The sequence below is a fragment of the Atta cephalotes genome, assembly GCF_000143395.1.
Source record: "Atta cephalotes unplaced genomic scaffold scaffold00085, whole genome shotgun sequence".
NCBI classification, from domain to species: domain Eukaryota; kingdom Metazoa; phylum Arthropoda; class Insecta; order Hymenoptera; family Formicidae; genus Atta; species Atta cephalotes.
Window position 1 is genome coordinate 533,660 of NW_012130149.1, and position 23,446 is coordinate 557,105.

General features: G+C 34.7%; 1 protein-coding gene across 1 annotated transcript in view; it reads left to right on the forward strand.

The window, feature by feature from the left end:
• The window catches only part of LOC105624695 (PDZ domain-containing protein 4), a 197,330-nt gene that overhangs the window by 74,967 nt on the left and 98,917 nt on the right, over nucleotides 1-23,446 (forward strand). Inside the window, exon 3 of the mRNA XM_012206049.1 lies at nucleotides 12,195-12,365. Within this exon, the coding sequence (XP_012061439.1) occupies nucleotides 12,195-12,365 (171 nt within the window). The remainder of the gene's footprint in view (nucleotides 1-12,194; nucleotides 12,366-23,446) is intronic.

Consider the following 23,446-nt stretch of genomic DNA (forward strand, 5'->3'; position numbering starts at 1 on the left):
CCAAACCAGTCATCTAGCCATTTTCATACATCTTCGTAAGAAGTGAAGCGCTGCTGAGCAAGTGCGTGTTTCATCGATGCAAATGATAATCGGACGGAGCCAAGTCTGGTGAGTAAGCCGCATGCGAAAGTATTTTCCAACCAAATGCCTCAATCGTTTCCTTGACCAGTTTTGCTGTGTGTGATGATGCACATCATGAAGCAAAATCATTTTGTGTTGTCTTTTTTGATCCGGTCGTTTTTCACACAAAGTTTGATTCAAATTGATCATTTGTTGTTGGTAGCGTATTAACGATTTCGCCAGGTTTTAGCAGCTCATAATAGATCACACCTTTCTGATCCCATCAAACACAAAGCATTGTCTTCCGTCCATAGCGATTTGGCCTTGCAGTCGATGTCGATGGTTCGATGGGTAACCTGGAGTTGATCTTTTACGCTTAGGATTCTCAAAATATATCCACTCTTCATCACCAATCACAATTCGATGGAGAAATGATTTTTTTTTATACCTGGCGAGCAGTTTTTCGCAAGTAGTTTTTCGGTTTTCCTGCTGTCTTTCATTCAGTTCATGTGGAACCCATTTTCTCATTTTTCTTCTGGATCTTTCCCATGGATTTCAAACATATGGAGACGGCTTCTCGTGTCACATTTAATTGATCCGCGAGTTGTTGTTCAGTTTGAGCGTCATCCTCATCCAACAATGCAATTCGCTGTCTTCAAACTTTTTCGGTAGTTTTTTCCACGTTCTTCGTTTCCACGTCAAAATCATCAAATCCACTTTTGAATTTTTTAAATCACCCAAAACACTGTGATTTACCAAGAGCATGCTCACCGTAAGCTTCGACAAGCATTCGATGCGATTCTGCAGCAGTTTTCCTCAAATGGTAACAGAAAATCAATGCTGTTCGCAAATCGTAGTTTCCAGGCACAAAATTCGACATGTTCGACGCTATTACAAACTATACTGTTGTATGAAACTTGTATTGTTGTGAGTTGAAAATCTTTGTCAGATATCAGAACAAGGCGTTAATGGCGTCGTCTGATGGCAACTACATTGACAGCTATGGCCATCTATTGATAGAGTAAATTCCGGTTTCATATTTACATACCTATATAAGTTATGACGACAGTTCCGACGAGTTGTACGAACGCATGTACTTGTCATTAGCCTGCGCATATCTGCCTGAACATTGACTGAGGGTGTAGCATATATCGCTCGATGAACATGATCATATTAATGTCGATGAGCAATTCAAATCTTATGCACGTTTCAGCATGACGTCCCACGTGAAACCAGACAAGATGTAATAATGCACAGAGTCGAGGCCGTAACTCATGACATAATTTCACGGAAATTTTCGAAAATGTCGACTAATATCAAGCCATCGGTTTTTAAGTACAGATCATTGTACATTCCGAGCGTTCGAATGGAGAATCGCTGCTATACGTTCGCGGCGTGAACGTAATCGCTCTTGGATATAGTATCGCTCGTCGAACTGTAAAATGATTCATGCGATGGTAAGCGCGTATTCTGCAATTTTTCGACGCAGTCAATGTATTCGTATGGAGAGACAGTAATTCAATTCTTTACGAGTCAGTAATTCAAATTCTTCGTCCAATAGTATTATATAGTATTGAAAATTTGAAACGTACAATTTTTAATTTATCTTTATCGAGATATGACGCCAATTTTTCAACTGAGAAAATTAAATGAATGTATAAAACGTATTTTTACACAATTTTTCTAAAAATTATTTTCATTTTTGTCTTTAGTAATATCAATTTGTTTTGTGAAAGAAATATACTTTTCTTTAGTTTAATATCGATAGCACATCTACTTGCCCTTCGTACACGATAGCAATTTCTGTAATTATAAAGTGCGCGTCGTAGCCCGATAAATTATGAAAACCGACCAGAATATATAATGAATATATAATGAATTTTTATAATTTAAATTACAATTTGAAAGCGCTGGACCACGGTATCTACCATGAGATGATAATGATCGTGTGCCGCCGTGTCGTCCGGAGCGAATTTCTCGCAGATGTGACAACGCGTCGCGTTACGGTATGCCTCCTATTGTTCTTTCCAATAGCGTTTCCATGGGCACGTTAGCGGATATGATATTTTTAACACGATGCGCCAAGTTTTGAAATTGTCGCGCGAACGACGCTATACAGTTTTCATCGCGACGAATGATATGACAATAACATCATTGTACGAGTCACGTACGTAGTAGCCGATACTTCGTGCTGCACGACGACGTTATTTTTCTTCTCGAGTTTTGTTTTCCGTAAAACGCACTCCAAGTCGGCGTAGACGAATGAATGGGATACGTTTCTTGTTACTATAATTTCCAAATTCGAGCCACTTGTCGTTTTCGCTCGGCAATCAAATGGTACAGTTGGTTATTTTCTTGTAGTCCATTGCGTACGATTGCAATTTTCGTTCATATTAAAGTAGTGCAAGTGTCTGGAAAAAAACAAAAATTATTATTATTATTTATTAGTAACAAAGAAAATTATAATTTTTTTTTGTGTGTACTTATCGATCACAGAAAAATTTCTTGTGCTCCTTTTTTGAGAGTTGCGAGACGGGACAGATTTTTTATCCACGCAAAATAGTTGAGACTGTCGTTGCAATCTTACAGATACTGCATATTGACATGTTTCTCCTTCTTATCATCAGTGTGCTGTAGAGGAAGGATCTGTTCATTCTCGATGTCGTATACATTGATCGATCATTCAATTGTTCGAATTTTTTAATATCTTTTAATGTTCATTGGAAACTCAATATCCGCAAGATTTAAGATTGTTGTGTAATGTGGATACGATAACTCTCGCTCCGTATACTTTTCAGCCGAGTACAGAGCGACTGACGATGCGAAGCATGCATTGTCCGTCGTACACACTGATCACCGTTTATTTCGTCGCTATTTCTCGCGGCATTTCGATGTGGCATTTCGCGCACATGCGATTTAATTCATTCACGTTAACAGTTCATGTTGAGGATTCATGATAGCACTCACCGCTGTTCCTGGAATTCTTCGAGCGATATCAACGTGATAAGCTCGATGATGTGCCGCTCGTATCACTCGCGCAAATCGGTGTATTTCTGTACTCTCTATTTTTGTAATTATGCTCTTATTAGCACATTTGTCATTCGTCGCAAATTCGCCGTTGAACGTAGTGTTCACTTTCACATTACCGTGTCTTTCTATAGCATCTCGCATACGCTCAAGCACTACCAGGTGTACCAGGTGTACATGAAATGACGATTTGAGAAACAGATGGCGCACCAATGCAGTGTGAAGTACAAAGATTTAATATTATACGCCATTTTATTGTATCATCAACAAGTGTCAAACGCGCAAAGTGATTTGATTGAAAAGTGTTTGCATAGTATTATGTTGCTGTGTTTAATATGACGAAATTTGTACCAAATAAGGAGCATTCGCGGACAGCATTAATTTTTTGTTTTCATTTCATTTGTTTTCATTTGTTTTCTGTTGCGGAATCATACCGATTACTTGGAGAAGCTTATGGTGAACATGCTCCATCGCAAAAAACGTGTGAACGATGGTTTCACCGTTTCAAAATTGGAGATTTCGATGTTGCAGACAAGGAACACGGAAAACCGCCCAAAAAGTACGAAGACGTGGAATTGCAAGCATTGCTGGATGAAGATGATTCACAAACACAAAACAACTCGCAGAGCAATTGAGCGTTAGTCAACAAGCTGTTTCCAATCGCCTACGAGAGATAGGAAAGATTCAGAAAGTCGGCAGATGGGTGCCATATGAATTGAACGAGAGACAGATGGAGAAGCGCAAAAGCACATGTGAAATTTTGCCTCGAACGATACAGAAGAAAGTCATTCTTGCATCGTATCGTTACTGGGGATGAAAAGTGGATTTTTTTTAGAATCCCAAGCGCAAAAAATCATGGGTAGATCCAGGCGCACCATCCACATGGACCGCAAGACCGAATCGCTTTGGCAGGAAGACGATGCTCTGTGTTTGGTGGAACCAGAAGGGTATGGTCTATTATGAGCTATTGAAACCTAGCGAAATGTTTAATACCAAACGTTATCAACAACAATTGATCGATTTGAACCGTTCGCTGCTTAAAAACGACTAGAATACCAAAAGAGGCAACACAAGATCATTTTTCTCCATGGCAATGCTCCATCACATACGGCAAAACCAGTTCGGGACGTTGGAAGCATTCAGCTGGGAAGTTCTACCCCATGCGGCTTACTCACCAGACTTGGTTCTTTCCGATTACCACTTGTTTGCATCGATGGGTCACGCACTCAGCAGCGTTTTGGTTCGTACGAAGATGTGAAAAAATGGCTCGATGAATGGTTCGCGGCAAAAGGGGAAGATTTTTTTACTGGCGTGGTATCCACAAATTGCTCGAAAGATGGGAAAAATGTGTAACTAGTAAAGGAGTATATTTTGAATAAATCTCTTTTTATCATTCTTCCGAATTTAACGTGTTTTTTTTGAAAAAAAAAATCGTCATTTCATACTTGTACATCTGGTATTTCTCTCGCATCTTCTAAAAATCGTCGCAATTCAATGTGATTAGAATTTATCACAGCGCTCAATATACGGCTTCCAACGCGGCGTCAATCTCTCTCCAGAGAGATCTTTCGTCGCCACTGGCGTATTCGGCATCAACGTGTACGAAACGTCGCTTCAATTGTATCTTTGCGAGTTGCGCAATCCTTACCATCACGGATTGTCTATGTCCAACAGCAAGACGGACGCTTGGCATGACGGAGTTCTTCGAGTTGTTCGATGCACTCGTCATATCGTTGCAGCCACGCGAAATATTCCATCAGAGCCTGCTCCAACAGTTCGCGTTCTATTCGCTCGTGATTTTCCATGTCTTTTTTTCAGTTTTTAAATCACGTCGCACTCTTCCACAGAGCACTTATATGTGACTCGTTGACACGCATTGCACCATCGCGATATGTCTAGAATGTCATAGCATTCTAGCACCTCGTCATTATGTTTGTTTGCGAAAGTGTATTGTTCACACAAAGCATTAATCGTTGCATCTATCAAAAAACAGTGCAAGATTGCGATCACGAAACTCCATCCATATATTGTTAATAATCAACAGTTCGATTTCGCACTTTTCATTACCTGCCGGATCTTAATACACATGCACCAACACTGGCTCTTATCTGCGATTTTTTCACTCAATAATAATTGTCCTTTATTACATTGACATATCTATTCCACCAATGTCTCTTTTCATTCGTTCTTATAACATTCGTCCCGTAATCGTGGATATTTTCTGTCGCGCGAGTAAAAACCACTAAGAAACTAGCGCTCTCTGATAAATATTCCATGTTTCTCACCACATATATCTAATTCTCGATTGCGTAGGAACTGCGCCGGAGATATTCGTACATCTATGTCTCTCTTTTGCGGATTACCGAGAACATAAAGCACATCGTCTGAATTATAGTCTTCATTGTTTCTACAGTCCTCCATCGTCATTCATGCATTATCACCTCAAAATCTATTTCCAAGTCTTTTTTCATTTGTATTATAAACATCTCATTTATAATATTCTCGAGTTTTCATGAATCTGCGTTTCCAATATTCTCGACTATATCGGCTATCCTCGATGTTCACACGATAGTTAGCCATACTTTTCACGCTGCTCTTATTGCGATCGATTCGACTCCCAAGGCCAACTGGGGTGTCGAGCACTTATGACCTATATATTTTGTTACGTCCAGTGGACTCCAATATTTCTCCATTTCGTGAATATTTCGAAATATAGTCGGCAAAAAGTAATCGTTAGAACAAAGCGCGAATATACTCGTATGTTAACGGTTACCAATCGGCGAGCGTAACAATATTCAAGAAATGTCTTCTCAATGATATTGAAAACATAATCAAAAATCTAGATCCTCAGAATCGCCAGATCCAGGACAATATTTAATTTATGACAAAGGTTACAAATCATATAGAGAAAATCTTATTTATATACGATCAATAAATAAATACAAAATTTAAATGGATCAGGGATCCTATGTAAATAAAAACTTATATTTCCAAACGCGTAAAAGCAAGTTGAAGGGCGTTTTCTCGTCAACAACAGGAAGTTGGAAATAAATAAGGGATCACAAAGCATAGACTACTTTAATTTTTTTAGATTGTCGATCGTAAAATTTAAGTAAATATTTTCTAGACGAGAGAACGCATGTTCAAGAAATAAAAGAAAAATCGACGACAAAAAAAAGAGAGTTGGAGTACTCGCCTTTATGCGGATACCTGCACATCCTGCCTTTCTCATTTATTGCAGAATTATGTTTTTTTGTTTAGCAGCCGAAAAACATTAGCGCTTCTCTTAATACGTCGCGATATCACCGATTTGAGTATATATAAACAAAGCTTTTTTTATTCAATCGTAAATTTCAGTTACGAGCGATAAAACATGGATCGAATAAAATAATATATACATCAAAAATCGATCGAGCGCAAGTGGTACCGTTCCTTATCGCCAAGTTTGCCAAGCCTATCACCAAAGGAAAAGTGAGATATTAGGAATGTCCTGGCGAAAAAGCATCAAAATCGTCGTGTTCCTTATCATCAATGCCATCAAAATATAAGCCATACGTTATCACATTTAGGATGACTAATGCTAATGTATTTTATTCTCTGCTAAAAAAAAGCGAATGATCAATGAATCATTTGATCATGATCAAAAAAGTTTTTATTCTCTTTTTCTAGAAAGCGCTGCTAGCAATGTCCGAACCACCGATCGACTATTCGAATGCTGTCGATTGGGAAAAAAGATATAATGAAATGAGGAAAAGCAGTAATAAGATGTAAATAAAAAAATTCGGTCGCATCATTATATATATGTACTTTATTTTACTACCCATCCTTTGCATTGATGCGCTGGTAAAAAAGAAAAAAGAAAAAAACACAATGCAAAAATTAAATCATAAAAAAATACAAACGAAAAAAAAGGATGTCGTCGCGTTCTATCTTTTTCTAACATCGAGTTTTTGTTACCGATGCATTTTTGGGGAGGACGACGGCGAGCGGCGGGTAACAAAACAAATACGAAACACATAGCGGAACGTCATCACGCGTATCACGTTTATGTAATTCATCAACCGGAGTCGATACATAAACGTAGGGCCTTAATTATCATTGTTTATGTAAATATGTCAGTGATCAAGGACCTTCCCCGCGCTTCCCTCTCCCCTGTGCCTACGAGTATCTCCTGCGTCCCACGCTTCCCTTTAGCTCCATAGATTAGAATCGGCTCTATCTTACTACTCTTTAAACTACCGAAGCTTTAGTATATAATATTCTTCTCAATAATCGCAATAATCGCAATAATCAATACATGTAAGGAAACAATGTCTTTTCTTTCAGGCGATGTAATATAAATAATATTATAATATCCCTTTAGACTACATCGGTAATCTAAAGACTTAGGACACTCGCACGAAATGAGAGATCCGGGTTCGATTTCCCGGCTGAGGTAATAATTTTCGCAATAAGAATTAATTATTTACAGATTTTAATATGTTATTCAACATTATTAAGATCTTTTCGAAGATGCGAATAAACATCAAATATTTGTTAAATTGCTAGTCAATTTAACTTATGATATTACTGCTAACTATGATATTACTGTAATTTAATAGAGCGTTTAGTTAGTGTTTTCAAGACTGAAAAATTATTTCTGGGAACTACATATGTAATATATAAATTCACACAAGAATCACACAATTTAAGATCCAATTAGACCTTTTAAGGCTTTGATTTCTATAATATTAAAAAATTTTATTTTAGACCGCATGTGAAAAATTTTCACGGAAAATCCTACGATTTTTCTGCATTTCTTTTTTCTAATTTTGTATAATGGAAATTTCTTTAATGTTGTTTTCGTAACTAATATAATGCGCGAAGCAAAGTATGTGTTTTCACTCTTTGCACATGCTTATTGCCTTTACAATGTTACGCCCATTATCAGTAACGAAAATTAGTGATTGATTAATGTGGTAGAACTTCCATGTACTTCCATTCCTAAATAATATTATATGTTATTTATATTTTCTGTAGTATGTGATTTTTTACTTGGTGCAAATTAAACATGAAATGATGCATATTAAAATCATATGTAATATGAATTATCAATGATAAATAGCTTTCAATAGTTCTAGACATCCATCCATCAGTTGTAAAAGACAAAATACTATTTAGAAATTTAAAGAGTTTTTTACAAAAAATTCCATAATGAAGAACAATATACAATAACAAGAAATTATTATTTCTCCAATATCAGCATATAGTTTATTATCAATTTGCTTTTTCATATATATTCGTCATACATATTCGATATTTTTTCTTTTGAAAACATTGTGTGTAAAAGTATTTTATAAGCTGGTTCAGCAACATTAAGTAATGAACGGAAACCAACAATGCTGTATGGCTATATTGCAAGTCATCATACGAGCAATGGCATCAGTTAACTCTTTTCATCTGTTAGAATTCTTATGTAAGTATGAGAAAGTCTTCTTGAAATTACTCTTTTCCGCAACTATTTTATATGTGGATATTTAAATTTTAAATGTCGTAAGCCACTCGTATTTCCATATTTTGTTTTCAATACAGCATTGCAATGGACACACTTAGCTTTTTGTTTATTTATTTTTTCGAATTCTCCACAGACAAAGTTTTTACTTCTATTCTCCCTTTATGAGACACTTTGTGTACTGCTTCTAACCGTATCAGTAATTTCAGCTTCACTGTCGCGAGACATTTTACTTTATTTTTTTACTTTAAGAAGTTTATGAATAATTAGTGAAATTATAAAGATTTAAGAATATCTCTGAATCTCATGAACATACACGGATAAATGACAATATTTCAAAATATCGATTATATCGGAACATCCTTTCTCCGAATTCTAAGAATTCATACAACGAAGAAATCTTCATCTCAAAGTTGAGCACGGAAAAACTATGTTCACTGTTTTTGGGATGGCAATTACACGCGTGATTCTTCGAGTCTTTACGATATTATAATACAAAAACTAAAACTCATACAGCAGACTCTTTTATCATAGATAAAGACAGAAAAGATTCCATATAGTATCAAATATCCCGAAGAGTCTTGGGAAACTCGAATATTTTCAGGAATCCCAAAATTTTCAGGATCCCGTCCCAATCCGATTCGCATCTCCTCGTCCCAAGCACCGGGTTTCAGGAATTTTCGAGATGTGCGTCCAGCATATCTCTAGTAAGAACATAATCAATACTAAAAATTAAAGGCCTATAACATATATAATATAATAATTCAAGATTGAATTATTTTAAGCCTTAAAAATCCAGCTAGGTCTTTAATTTCTAGTATTAATTGTGTTATCACATATGCGGCCTAAAATAAAGTTTCTTATTAGTTTACAGTTTATATTCTATTGATTAGTACGTAAAAAAAATTTCTAAAAACCTTTCTGTATCAACTATCCCTGGCCTTCTCTACATAGAAAAAAAATGTCTGAACCATAAAAATGTAACCTGTTTTATTGTTGTCTGAAGGAATAAAATTAACTCATAAAAGTCCTGAGGTCATTCTTTGTTATATTGTATACCAAACAGAATAAAATTAAATAATAATAAAATTAAAACAGACTAAAATTTCATAAAAAAAAACTTATTTTTTTGAGGTTTATAAATTAGAAGATTTATCAATTGTTTAAAAGTCAGAAAATTTATCAATTTTATAAATAATTAACTAAAAATGATTTAACAATTTGTAGAGGAAGGTCCCCTACTATTAGATAAGCGCCTAATATGAGAGTGATGTTTCTACTAAACTATCGTAAAAATAAACTATCATATATAATATAAATAAACGCTATTTATTGGTTCCACTATGAATTTATTGCTCTTGGATTGAAAACTATTTAAGTAAAAAATTTATTATTAGATCATGCCTGTAATCATTGTAAAACAAGATTTTAGAATTTGGATGACTCTTCAAGTTTCATTGAGATGAGCCTTTAAAGATTCTTTATTATTTAATAAATAACTATTTGGCAATAAATTCTTCATGTAGTGATAGAATAAAGTCTACTAATAGAAAAATACGAAATATGTTGAAATGTTTAATTATAGAAACTAGATTTGATAATTGTAAAAGCATATATGGAAATCGTAATATGAAATTCTCAGGGTATTTCTAATATGAAATAACCCATGCTTCTATATTATAATAAAAATCGTTGCTAAAATATAAATGTTATTGTACAATAATAAAAAAGACAATCGGAATAAACAAGTGCCGAGATAAATGTGTCGAGATAAATTTCTACGATTCCAACTATCTGGAAACAAGTTCTGGATATAATCTATCGCATGATCATTTTTCACGCTGGCTGTGTTTGTTTGTAATTTTAGAAACATTAAGTAAAATTTTTTAATTGCAATACTAACTTTAATTGCAATACTACTATACTTTACGTTTTACTATCGATTTCTTGGGGCATCTTATATTAGGCACATTTTTTGACTTTGCTATTTGCTCATTTTTTACATTTCTTTAATTAGAAAAAAAAAATTTGAATCAAATTTTATATAACGTCTTAAAGCTTATTAATCTTTTCAAAACGATCTATTATTTTTTTTAAGTTTTGCCTATAGACTTCTAGCATTTATCCAAAATAAACACGGTATTTTATAATAAGTGCTTTTCCTCTATATATTGTATATTGTTTAAAGAAATTTTATAAAAATGTATTTTAAAAAATGGAAAAACATATAAAATCATTCATAAAATCGTTCAATATTTTTATAAGACAGAAATCGAATCAACAAAAAATGATCCAACTTTTAGGGATTTTATTCTTGCGCAATAAAGTCGGGCAACAAAAAAATAGAATAAAAAATTTACCTTTACACAACCCCGTCCCAAATGATTTCTCACTTTGATTAAGTTTGGCCTTCAAGAAGGTCAAGGTCATTTTCCGTCGTTCGGTTCATTAAAAGATTCATTAAAAACATTCATTAAAAAGGTATGAATAGAACAATTTTTGTGAATAGTACACAATTTTTAAACATAAGGTATATATTTCAGCAGTACTTTTTCTTGACAAGAAGAAGTAAATCGTGCGCCTCCCCTTCTTCCAAACAAAGGAAGGAAGTGGGGTGGAAGTCGCTTCAGACGAAAACCGCGTGCCCCCAAGCAGAGAGAGAGATGGGATGGAGTCGCTTCCCTTTGCTTGGGAGCGCACGATCACCTGCGAAGTGATAAAAATTCTTCTGTTCATAAATTTTTAATGAATGACGAGCGATGGAAAAAGTCAATGATCTTGACCTCCTTCACAATCAAGGTTAACATCGAGATCGGTTAAAAGTCATTTGGGGCGGGCTGTGTAAAGATAAACTTTTACCAAAAATAGTTTATTATATGCACATCAGAATATTCTTTATATATTGCCAAATTTTCATTATTTCTGTAATTTTCATGTTAAGGACCTTCTCTTGTAAGTTCTGCTAGATTATATGCAAAAGTGTATCTTACTATCCTGTAATATGTTTGTCGAACGATAATAACGTCAACATGTTAACAATGTTAATAAGTTACATTCCATGCAAACATGAGTATACAGTGTACGTGTATCATTTGATAAGTTTGGTAAATTTCCATGAAATGGCGCTACAATCTATTTGATGACGCGACATCTCGAAAGATCCACTCTTCGAACCCCTTCAGGCCAAATTTCAGCCAGAAAGGACACATAGTTCACGTTTTGTAATCATTTGAAGTAGGCTGTCTCAAAGTCTGCAAAATACTCGTTGACGGCGACAATGACTTCCTCATTTGACGAGAATTTCTTCCCGAGCCAAGTTTTTAAGTTTAGGAACAGAAAGAAGTCACACGGAGCCAAATCCAGAGAATAGGGTGGATGAGGAATCAATTCATAGCCCAATTCGTAGTTTTGTCATTGCAACGGTCGACTTGTGGGAGCGCGTTGTCTTGATGGAAGAGCACTTTTTTGCGCGTCAATCTCGCTTCATCAAATGGATTATAGCGCCATTTCATGGAAATTTATCAAATTTATCAAACGACCCACGTATTTAATTTCACTGAACATTATTCACTGCAACGAATATTAACTAATGGTAATTGCAAAATATATGTTGTAGGAGGTGACGTTGCGGAAAAGTGGGAGCGCCGAGAAGTTTGGACTGACTGTGTGCTACAGCTCTGGTTCCGGCAGTGAAGACCTTGACACCGAGGTTTATATCTCGGAAATAGTTCCTGAAAGTCTCGCAGCCCGAGATGGCCGGTTACGAGAAGGAGATCAAATTTTGCAGGTAAAAATCAGAAATTTTCTTACTTATATCACTATGTGTTTCATTCCGCGAACGTTAAAACACTATCATAACGATTTGCCAAAGAATTACAATTCACTCACAATTAAGTAAAAATTTCCTATTCAGAAATTCAAAAAATTGTAAAATTTGGCGATACATAAAAAATATTTCGACAAGCCATTTTTTTTACTACTAAACTATTTTTTGCTATTCAAAATTATTCTGGGATGTAAAATTAACCTGCAAGTTGATTTTTGTTTTATTATCCAAAGATAAAATTCAGTAGCGCAGAAAAGTTTATCAAGGCATCCTCTATGTATTACTAAAATCCTATAATTTCCGAATTTTTTTTAATTTTCAAGTTAGATATTGTCTTGAAGAAAAGTAGGTCTAAAATTATTAATATATTGAAAACGATAGAATTTACGTGCACCTGGAAAAAATAAATTTTATTTGTAAAATTCATTGTATTGTACTTTGATATAGTCTAAATTTTAATTCGCTGTTTCCTTTTGATAAAAAAAAAATCTGTTGTTACAATAACTTGATAAATAAAATCTAAAATTTGAATATAAAATTAGAAATACGATATTTACATAACATTTATTGAAAAAAAATATTTACTGATAAACTGATTTACTGTTAAACAATTATTTCACCGGCAAAATAATAAATTAGGAAACGCGGTAGTATTTGTATTAATTTTATTGTATAACTTCGTAACGCGTGATGAGTGACTGCTACCACCTTTCGAAAGTTGTTCGGTATTCTGACTTTCATAATGTGGGAGGGTCAGGGTCATCGAAGACGAAATTCCATTTTATGATATATGAATATTCCATTTTAATTTTAATAGCATTCTTAATGGGCAATGGTCGCCAGTTGAAAGTGATGGTCATTCAGGATTCTGAACTTAACATGAATCATTTTAATTTTTTTGGATAGCTTTGTAATGCGTGATGAGTACCTGTTACAATTTTCCGAAGATTGTTCGGTGTGATGATCTTCATAATTTGTCAAAGGGTCAAAGTCATCGGAGATGAATTGTCCTTCGATGGTCACTAAGGATCATTATCTTGACTATATATAGTATGTTACAGTCAGCGTCATCGGAATTGAATTCTCTATTTCATTTTAATAACTTCTTAACGTGAGATGGGTGATTGCTTAACCTTCCAAAGGTTGTAGAAAATGTAGTGAGAAGATAAGAATCGTATGCCGCAGGCATACATCTATGTTAATAAGTAATCATTTCAAATTGAAGAAAAGAAAACAATTAAATAAAAGTTATAAATATGAAAAGTTATTCAAAGTTTCATATAATTATAAAGAATTAAGATAAATTAAAAATAACAAACGTTTCGAGCTCAATTGGATCATTCTCAATGTTATAAATAATATAAAGTGACAAGTATAAATATATTTAAAATATAACGGTTTTAAACTAGTCGATAAAAAGATAAAAAAATATATATACAGACTTCTAGTGAATATGTATTAATGGTCATCATGGTGTACTAATCATTATCGCAATCTGTCGTTATAAAGCTGACATTACGTCCCAGTTGATTTAACGAGTGTCATTATGAATATACTTAAAATAAAGGATGGGCCCCTTCATCACTCATTTTTGTGAGAATGCAATCATATTTTCTTCGTCTCTTCGATTCTAACACAACCTTCAATATTTATTTCGATTGCAACAGAATTTTTAATATTGAATATACTTTTTTTTATTAATGAGGAGGAGAAAAATCTTTACATAGCCCTTATCCGGTATGTTCCCGAAGGAGAATCTAACCTAACTGGATGAGGGGAAAACATCCAGGAGTCGGTTTCTTGATTGTGCAGGATTCGATGAGTTTGTTCCTCCTATAAGGAAGGACAGCGGACATCATTGCCTACTTGCTAAAAAACTCCCTATTCAGCACCTCCGCAAGACCACATTGGGCACACTCGGAATTATCTATCCGGCATTTCAGCAGGGTGCACCCAAGTCATGAAGTATATACTCCCACCTCCAGGTTCGGTGTACTACTTGAAGCTAGATAAATCCTATATTATATTAAATACTATCCTAAATATGTACATTTTTATATATACATTTTTACACATGGTTGTCGTCAAACAGGTCTGAGCTAAAAGAGCCCTTTCCCTCTTCGGGTCCTGATTCTCCCACTCGGCCCGCTCCTTCTTGGGAATCACGGCCACGGAAATGCGTCTAACACGCAGCAGAACATATAGCCGCTCTGACAATGGAGCCGTATATCAAGGACATGGACCCTAACCGCTCAAAAAGTGACGTCTTCTCCACGATCCAAGATGAGCAAAACAACAGCGTATGCATCGCATATAACAATGCATACAAATCGGTGACGCGTTACGCTGTATCTCAAAAAGATAATTCTCAAAGTACTCACCCGTCAAAATCTGGGTCATACGGATTGCATGAATATATTGAAAATAAAAAATGAGTCCCTCCATCACCCACTCTCGTGAGAACGCAACCATATTTTAATATTATTCCGTTTTACATATTTGTTCCACTTCACATGCGAGTATATTAGGACATCCTTCGAAATGCTATCCTAATCTGTGCAAGTCATACATTGTAACGATAAGCACTTTATCGCCTCATTTTTCTTTCGTGAGGAATATTCGAAATAATGTCTACAAATTCATAGGCAATTATAAAAAGTTTCAGTTGTTTTCAGCATTGAGATTCGTCAATATGGATAAATTGTTTGAAATTTCCAATGATTTAAAGAATAAAGCAAGCTGTTATCCAAGAAATTTAACGAATATTAGTTTGGACAAGGAAAAGATTTTCTCATAAAACTACGATATGTTTAAAATTATGAAAAAGCATTTGTTGGATCTACCATGTCCTTTGTATCTCATGCTAAAAATTTTGTGAATAGAGACATTTCTAAGCTTGAGAAGTTGAGGAAAAATGGATGGACCTTTTTGAAAAATCTGATGGCCTACATGACAGAATACATAATACTGATACTGGATTCATTTATTAGGTGTACAACTTTGCTTCCGCCGTTTTCCTATAGATGGCTTTAGCGGTAAGTGGTGGTCGAAATAAATAGATCATAGATGTCATACAATAAACATGGGCATCTGTCAACATGACCCCACAGAAATATTAGTCGATTTGTGTCTGCATCATAAAGTTATTCTCGATTGAAAATGTCAGTTTACGAGCCAAATTCTCGTCATTTGCGGGAGGTTTTAATTTTTTGCTTCAATATGAAGAAATCTGCGGATGAGGCTCATCGAATGTTCTCAAATACTTATGAGGCCGCTATTAATGAAAGAACGTGTCGTGAGTGGTTTCAACGCTTCAAGAACGGTGATTTTGACGTCCAAGGTCATGCTCTGTATTTGGTGGGACCAGCTCGGCGCAGTGTATTATGTACTGTTAAAACCGACTGAAACAATCACAGGCGATCGGTATCGAACGCAATTGATGCGTTTGAGCCGAGCATTGAAAGACAAACGGCCGCAATACAACGAAAGACACGATAAAGTGATTTTGCAGCATGACAATGCTCGACTCCATGTTGTGAAAGTGGTCAAGACATACTTGGAAAGTGGTCAAGACATACGTTGAAATGGGAAGTCCTATCCCACCCGCCGTATTCTCCAGACGTTGCTCCCTCTGGCTATCACTTGTTTCGATCAATGGCACACGGCCTGGCTGACCAGCACTTCCGGTCTTATGAAGAAGTAAAAAATTGGATTGATTCGTGGATAGCCTCAAAAGATGACCAGTTTTTTCGACGCGGGATTCGTACGCTACCCGAAAGATGGGAGAAAGTAGTGGCCAGCGATGGACAATACTTTAAATCATAAATGTATATGCAGTTTTTTACAATAAAGCCTCGAATTTCGGAAAAAAAACGGCGGAAGCAAAATTGTACTCCTAATATAAGACAACATTGGGTAAGTATCGGATAATCTAATCTCGCTTGATCGATGTCGCACGCCGTGATTAGCCTCATATTCGGACTGTGTTTGACTTGGTTTGCGAATGTTCATATCGATCACTCATTTTACTTCTAATCAAAGAGAAACAAAAGAACATCTTAGTTATTTTTAGATTTTACAACTTTTTTGAACTTAGTTGGATTAAAACGAGAAATTTCCTACTTATAATTTTGAATAATTTAAATAGTATTTATGGTCTATTTTTAAGTAAAAACTTTTTTTATTCAATTAGATTAGATAAACTGCATTTCATATTTAGAATATTAAATTAAGCAGTATTCATAGAAATGGCTGATATTATTTTTGAATTTAATTGAATTAAAAATCTGCACTTCCTATTCACAATTCTTAATTAAGTAATATGCACGATGCACAGAAAATGCTAATATCATTTTTAGATTGAAAGGCATAGAGATATGCTTTATGCAATTCTTATAAATGAATAAAAATGCATTCAGAATTGAAAAGCATTCATTTTAACATTTGTGAATTAATATAATATTTCTGAAAATCTAAATCCATTTCAATTCATTTCAATCCATTGTCGTTTGCTGAGAATGCTAACATTATTCGTCGTCATTTTAACGTCACACTGACAAACATCATCGATTTGCTACCTGTGCTAAGATCCTATATAATAATTGGAAAACGTCCTAACATGACATCAAAATGACGTTCCTGCGATGATGTCAATAGTCTGCGATCGTTATCTATAGTCAGTAAATGACCAAAAATTTGACACTAAAATGATGTGTGTTTGCTATCTGGGGCTGCGATTGATACAAATGGATATATAATAACCTAACCCTAACCTTGTAACTGGAGGGAAATTTTCATATAGACGCTGAGAAGATTACAACGGCAATAATTATTCCAGGTAAGGGAAATCATGATTAAATGATCCAACAAGTAATCCCAGCACCGACATAGGTTTGAGCAGAGACCAGACAGACTTTGCGAGAAAGCAGATAATACTCGCAAGTCATAAGGAAGCAAACTAACAACTGGAACGACAGTTGGAGACGGGACCACAACCAATCTTCGACTTTTTCACAATCACCATTTTTGGCAATCATCATTTTAACTATAGATTTTATATATTATTTTGTGTGAAAGATCTCGTCAGATATTATATGAGTAAATTTAAAAAGTTTGTCTATTTATGTTCTATAAATTTTATTGTGATAAACAATAATTTCAATATTAAAGTTCAGTATTACGTTTTATATTTACATCCAAACCCTTGGATGTTTAATGGAATAAACGAGGAAACAATGAAGGAAAATGGAGAGGGTAAGGAAGGACGGCTAGACTCAATCTCACAAGTATACGCGCGGAGGCGAACATCTGTGAGAATTTCATTATAAAATTTTAAAAAAGTAGACTTTAGAATAATTGAAATTGCTATTTTAAATTCGTGCAACGGTATTGTCGTGTTGTTGCATATCAAATCCCAATCTTTCCAAGACGCTTTTTAAAGCTAAATCGTTAGGAATGTTCGAATACATAAAAGTGATGTCGAATGATACAATTTTCTTGTAATGTCATACCATTAATTTTTTTAACGAGATCGAAACTGTTTTTAATATAAGTAGGTAAATGAGGGAAATTCTAACCCAGGAGCGCTGTGGAGGTGAGGGACGGGGAGGAGGGTCGGTACTCGCGGCGCGGAGGAGTTCGCGGGGAAGGGAGAAGGTGATGCCAGGAGGAGGGGGAGGAGGAAAATGACATCAGTGGATGACGTTACTAGACGAGGGGAAGGCGATACGAAGGACATTTGAGCCGAGCATTGAAAGACAAACGGCCGCAATACAATGAGAGACATGATAAAGTGATTTTGCAGCATGACAATGCTCGACCCCATGTTGCGAAAGTGGTCAAGACATACTTGGAAACGTTGAAATGGGAAGTTCTACCCCACTCGCCGTATTCTCCAGACGTTGCTCCCTCTGACTATCACTTGTTTCGATCAATGGCACACGGCCTGGCTGACCAGCATTTCCGGTCTTATGAAGAAGTAAAAAATTGGATCGATTCGTGGATAGCCTCATAAGTGACCAGTTTTTTCGACGTGGGATTCGTATGCTACCCGAAAGATGGGAGAAAGTAGTCGCCAGCGATGAACAATACTTTGAATCATAAATGTATAACCAGTTTTTTACAATAAAGCCTCGAATTTCGGAAAAAAAACGGCGGAAGCAAAGTTGTACACCTAATATAAACTTTGTTTGAGCAAATTTCATTTGGCGTGTTGCCTCCTGCTTGCATTTTGAATAATCTTGCCGTAAAATCATTACCAGATTTCATCGGATTTCAATGATTACGAAGAAATGTTAATCAAGAGAGTGAGCAGCTACCAAGTAGTGCAAACAATGGATTTCGAACAAACATATGTCGCACAGATAAATGATCCGCAAAGTAAAAAATATTATAATATTTTTAGGAGAATTTATTGCATCAATAATGTTTCACATGTAAATATTATAAAAATATAGAACATTTCATTTGCTTCTGCCTTTATAAGAAATATTTGATAAGGTATATCCTCCGGAAGATCCTATAAATTTGAATCACAAGTTGCACATCGTTCGAGGTATACCTCGAAAAAGTTTAAAATTGTTTGGAAAAAAATTGATGGATATCAATAAAGTGTATAAGGCTTTACAATGGTTGAAAGATCATTCTCACTATTCGGAAATTCATCTCCCAATGTTTGACGATTTTATAAATGATAAGTTACTAGAAACAGAATATCGGATCGTCGGTGACGGAAGCGACAGTGATGAAATAGACGATGTGGTTGAGAACACTGTACAGCACAACAAAGATAATAATGATCAAGTCGTTTTAAAACGTAAGGCTTTCCTCACACAAATCACTAAAGATTCGGGTATTAATGAGTCATGATCAGTATAATATACCCAATGCACGCGAAAAGAACCGATAACGAATCTGCATTCAAGCTTTATCAATGTTGAAAATTGAAGATGTTCCAATGATGTGATGGATAATCGTTATAAATATCTGAATATCATGTGTTTCCCTGATTTATATCCCGAGAGTGTCAATGGACGAGAAGATAGAAACTTTGCATTGCTGAATTATTTATTTGTCAGAACGCGGTTGATGTCGAAACACAATAGATTCAGGTTGAATTCAGGTAGTATCTGTTCTTTCTTCTCAATGGTAATTACAATTGAAAAATGGTATTATACTATGATAGTTGCTAACCTACGAGAGAGATATATTACTGGTAGATACGTGAATGCATTGAAAGACGAACAATTGGAATCGAATTGAATGAGTATTTTTGCAAAATTGAAAATGATAGATACAATACAATTTTGACGACAACTGTCCAATAATGTCAAATGCATGACTCTGCATTATAGTTCGACGTGGTTTTTAACTTTGAGTCCTAGTGAAAGGAAATGGTCCGATTTGGGTGAATATTTACGAGATATGAATCCTGATAAACAGAAGTTGGGCATTAGCGAACTAATTGCATACGAATTCTGTAAGTACGTTTAGATTCATGTGTATAATTTAAAGCCATAATTGATTTTATTTGTTCATCCCCAATAGGAGAGGTCATTCACTATTTCTGGTGACTGGAACATCAAAGTAGAGGTATTCAGCACGTGTAAGATTTAAATAAAAGATGCTCCAGTGTTAGGAAAATCGCTGGATGAAGAAGTTGTTGCGTTAATTCGAAAATACGTAATGTGCGAAATTCCACATGAAAACATTTCGCCAACGTTGTACGAAATTTATAAGTGATTAGAATCATAACTCGTATTGCATGCGTACGAGAAATATCGAAACGAATATTTACAGAAAATATCGATTTGATTTTCTTAGGTCAGTTACTGACAATTTCGTTTTAAGAGACGTCATTACTTCGATAGTGGGTAGAAAAACTTTACGCAGTAAGAGCAGATTGTATGATCTTCTTCGCAAGAAGTCGGAAAAGTTTAATGATTATAATCCGGCTATCAAATTAGCCTGGGAGGGAAATATAGACATACAATTTGTTGGAGAAAAATCAAAGTTTTTAAACTTGTACTTAACAAAATACACGACAAAGTCGAAGAAATGCAATATAGAGTTTGCAATAATAGATTCCAATGAGCCCTTGGTATTGAAACTGTGAAATTTTGCGATACGTTCATTAAATAACAGAGAATGCGGTGCTTTAGAATCTGCGGATACACTGCTAAAGAATCCCTTGTATGGTACAGACAGTAATACCATTGTCAAATGGATTGATGTTAATGAGATGAGAAACAGAAAAGTTAAAACATTTAATGAAATTAAAGCTCTCGATGAAAATTCTATGAATATTTATTGTCCGTCGATGATTACTATCCAACCAGATCTAAGGAATTAGAATCATTGAATTTGTACGATTTCGCCAGGTTTTGAGAAATTACGAGACAGATGCCAAAAAATGACGAAGTCGGATGTTACAAACTTGTATCGAGTTTATTTTTAAAAAAACGAAAAAAGTGTTATTTAATCGTGTTATTTTATCGATTTAATGTAAAAACTGAATTCGAAAAATATTTTTAGTCGTTGCTTCTTTTGTTTAAACCGTGGAGAGATTTGAGTGAAATCAAAGGTGCATGACACAGGATTGACACAGATGCCTTTAAGAATTCAGCGTTGACGATGAAATATTATGAAAGCCTCGAAGAAATACAATCAGTTTTTAAACGCGTTGCTGAATTAATCGAGAAGCGGGAAAATGATCTGAAAACAGCAGATAATGACAAATTCGATGACAATGAACTGGATTACAATAGATAGAAGCTGGCGACTCGAAAGATCTGATAGATTTTGATAAATTTGACGCCCCGATTGATTTATCGCAAATGATGTCGCCATTGAATGAAGACCAGAAAAAAGTCTTCGATAGAATATGTCAAGTTTTATAAAATAAAGATTAGATTCTGCGACTGTATGTAAGTAGTGATAATGATAGGAAAAAGTTTTCTTATTGAAACAATTAAACATTAGATCAGAATACATTAAAAAAAAGCGACTGCCATATCTGCTCCTACGGATATCGCGATATTCAATACCTATGGCTTGACGATCCATAAAATGTTTCAGCTACTCATCACCCATGAATCTACGGCAAAATATACGCACTTTTCAGACATGATTTGGAAATATTTAGGAGACAAATTAAAGATTGTCGAATTATTTATAATCGATAAAGTACCCATGATTTCGAACGTGACATTTATGTGAAATCTTTGACGACAGATGATGATTTCTTTGGCAGAAAACACATTCTTCTGTTGGAGACTTGTTGCAGCTTTCCTCTGTAAAAGAAAAAAATCTTCATTCGCGAAAATATCTCGATCAGAAATTCACAAGTATTTAGGTACTATGGATGGATCTGATTTGTGGAGATTGATTATGACGAACTCTTGATTAATGTACGACAAACATGCTACAACACATATTATGATATACTTTCTAAAATACGGTTGGTAACGGATTCTGATGTCAATATTCTTCAGTTGAGAAAAATCCATTTCAAAGGAAGTAGTTGCGACGAAAGCTTGAATGAACTTATATAAATCAATTATCGGTTGATATAATATGTTTATTACCCACGTGTTATTTGTGCAAGATTTTGAACACGGCAATGCTCGATAAAATTGACGGTGATGAAATTGTATTGATAGATAAAAGATGATGTCGATGATTATGTTCCAGCAATGAAAAAAGTACACAAAATTGGAAAAATGGAAGACAAAGTTTCGGAAACAGCTGACATTAAAAGAGTAATAGCGATTAAAATTGACGCTAAAGTGATGATTTGACGAAACATTGATGTAACTTTGAGGCTTATCAATAGGACGATAGGCAATGCAGTTGCAGTTAATCGCTCTATTGAAATCGTATTGGAAATGGTTATTTCGGATAACAAAGAAATTACAATAACGAAAATAGATATTAAATTCGAAGATTTCACAAAATCATTGGTGGTACATTGGAAACAATTTCTATTGTCTCTCAGTTATGGAATAACTATACACAAAGGTCAAGGAATTATGTGTAAAAATGCAATGATGAATTCTAAATCCATCATTAGAAACGAGTGTGTTCAATGATGGTCCAGCTTACGTAGTTTGTCACGAGTGAATACACTGGAAGACCTACAATTGATAAATTTTAATCCAGCATCCGTTAAAGCAAACTCGGGTTGTAGAATATAATCGACTGAGATCTGTGTTCAAAGTTCATCTGTACTCAGCTATCACAAATCAATTCGTCCGAGAAAAAGATTGTGAAAAATCACGACTGTCAATGGGCCATACCTAATCATCGATGATCATTGATGATGTACAGAATTATGGTTGCGAGGAATCAGAAGATATACAATAGTTACATGGAAAATATACGGCCTCTGCAATGATGATGTTTCGTGTTACGCTAATATAATATTGCAATGTGCGTTTCATTATGTATGTATCAATCAACAAATACGGAAAAATAAATTGTCGAACGCATTATCTGATGCTATCTGCGCATATATTGAGTGAAAGTGTTGCAATATTCTAGCGGATAGAAGATTTGTATGAGAACTCTTCGAAGAACGAACACAACAAGATGTTTCGAAATTTTTCACGATTCTAATAACGTATTCTGAAATTAATGATGTATTAGAACTCGAATTGAAGCAGGTAATATCTTGTTCAAATGCCAAATGTAATTACAATGTAACTACGCTGAAAAAGAGTTGTTTGCTAATACCTATACAGTCGATATTAAAAAGGAAAGAAAGATCACTCTGCAAACTTTGATTGATTTAGAATTTTCGAAATGAGAAACAAAAAAGTAATTGTAATGAATGTAAAGGTACTGTTCTGAAAAAGAAACCATAATCGAATCGACTTTATCCGTTTTAGTAAAATTTATACACTTATATATATATATATATATATATATATATATATATATATATATATATATATACTACACGACGTACTTAATTAACTTACTTACTTACGTAACGTACGTACTTAAACTTAAAATTAACGACGAAGTACGTAACGTTACTACGT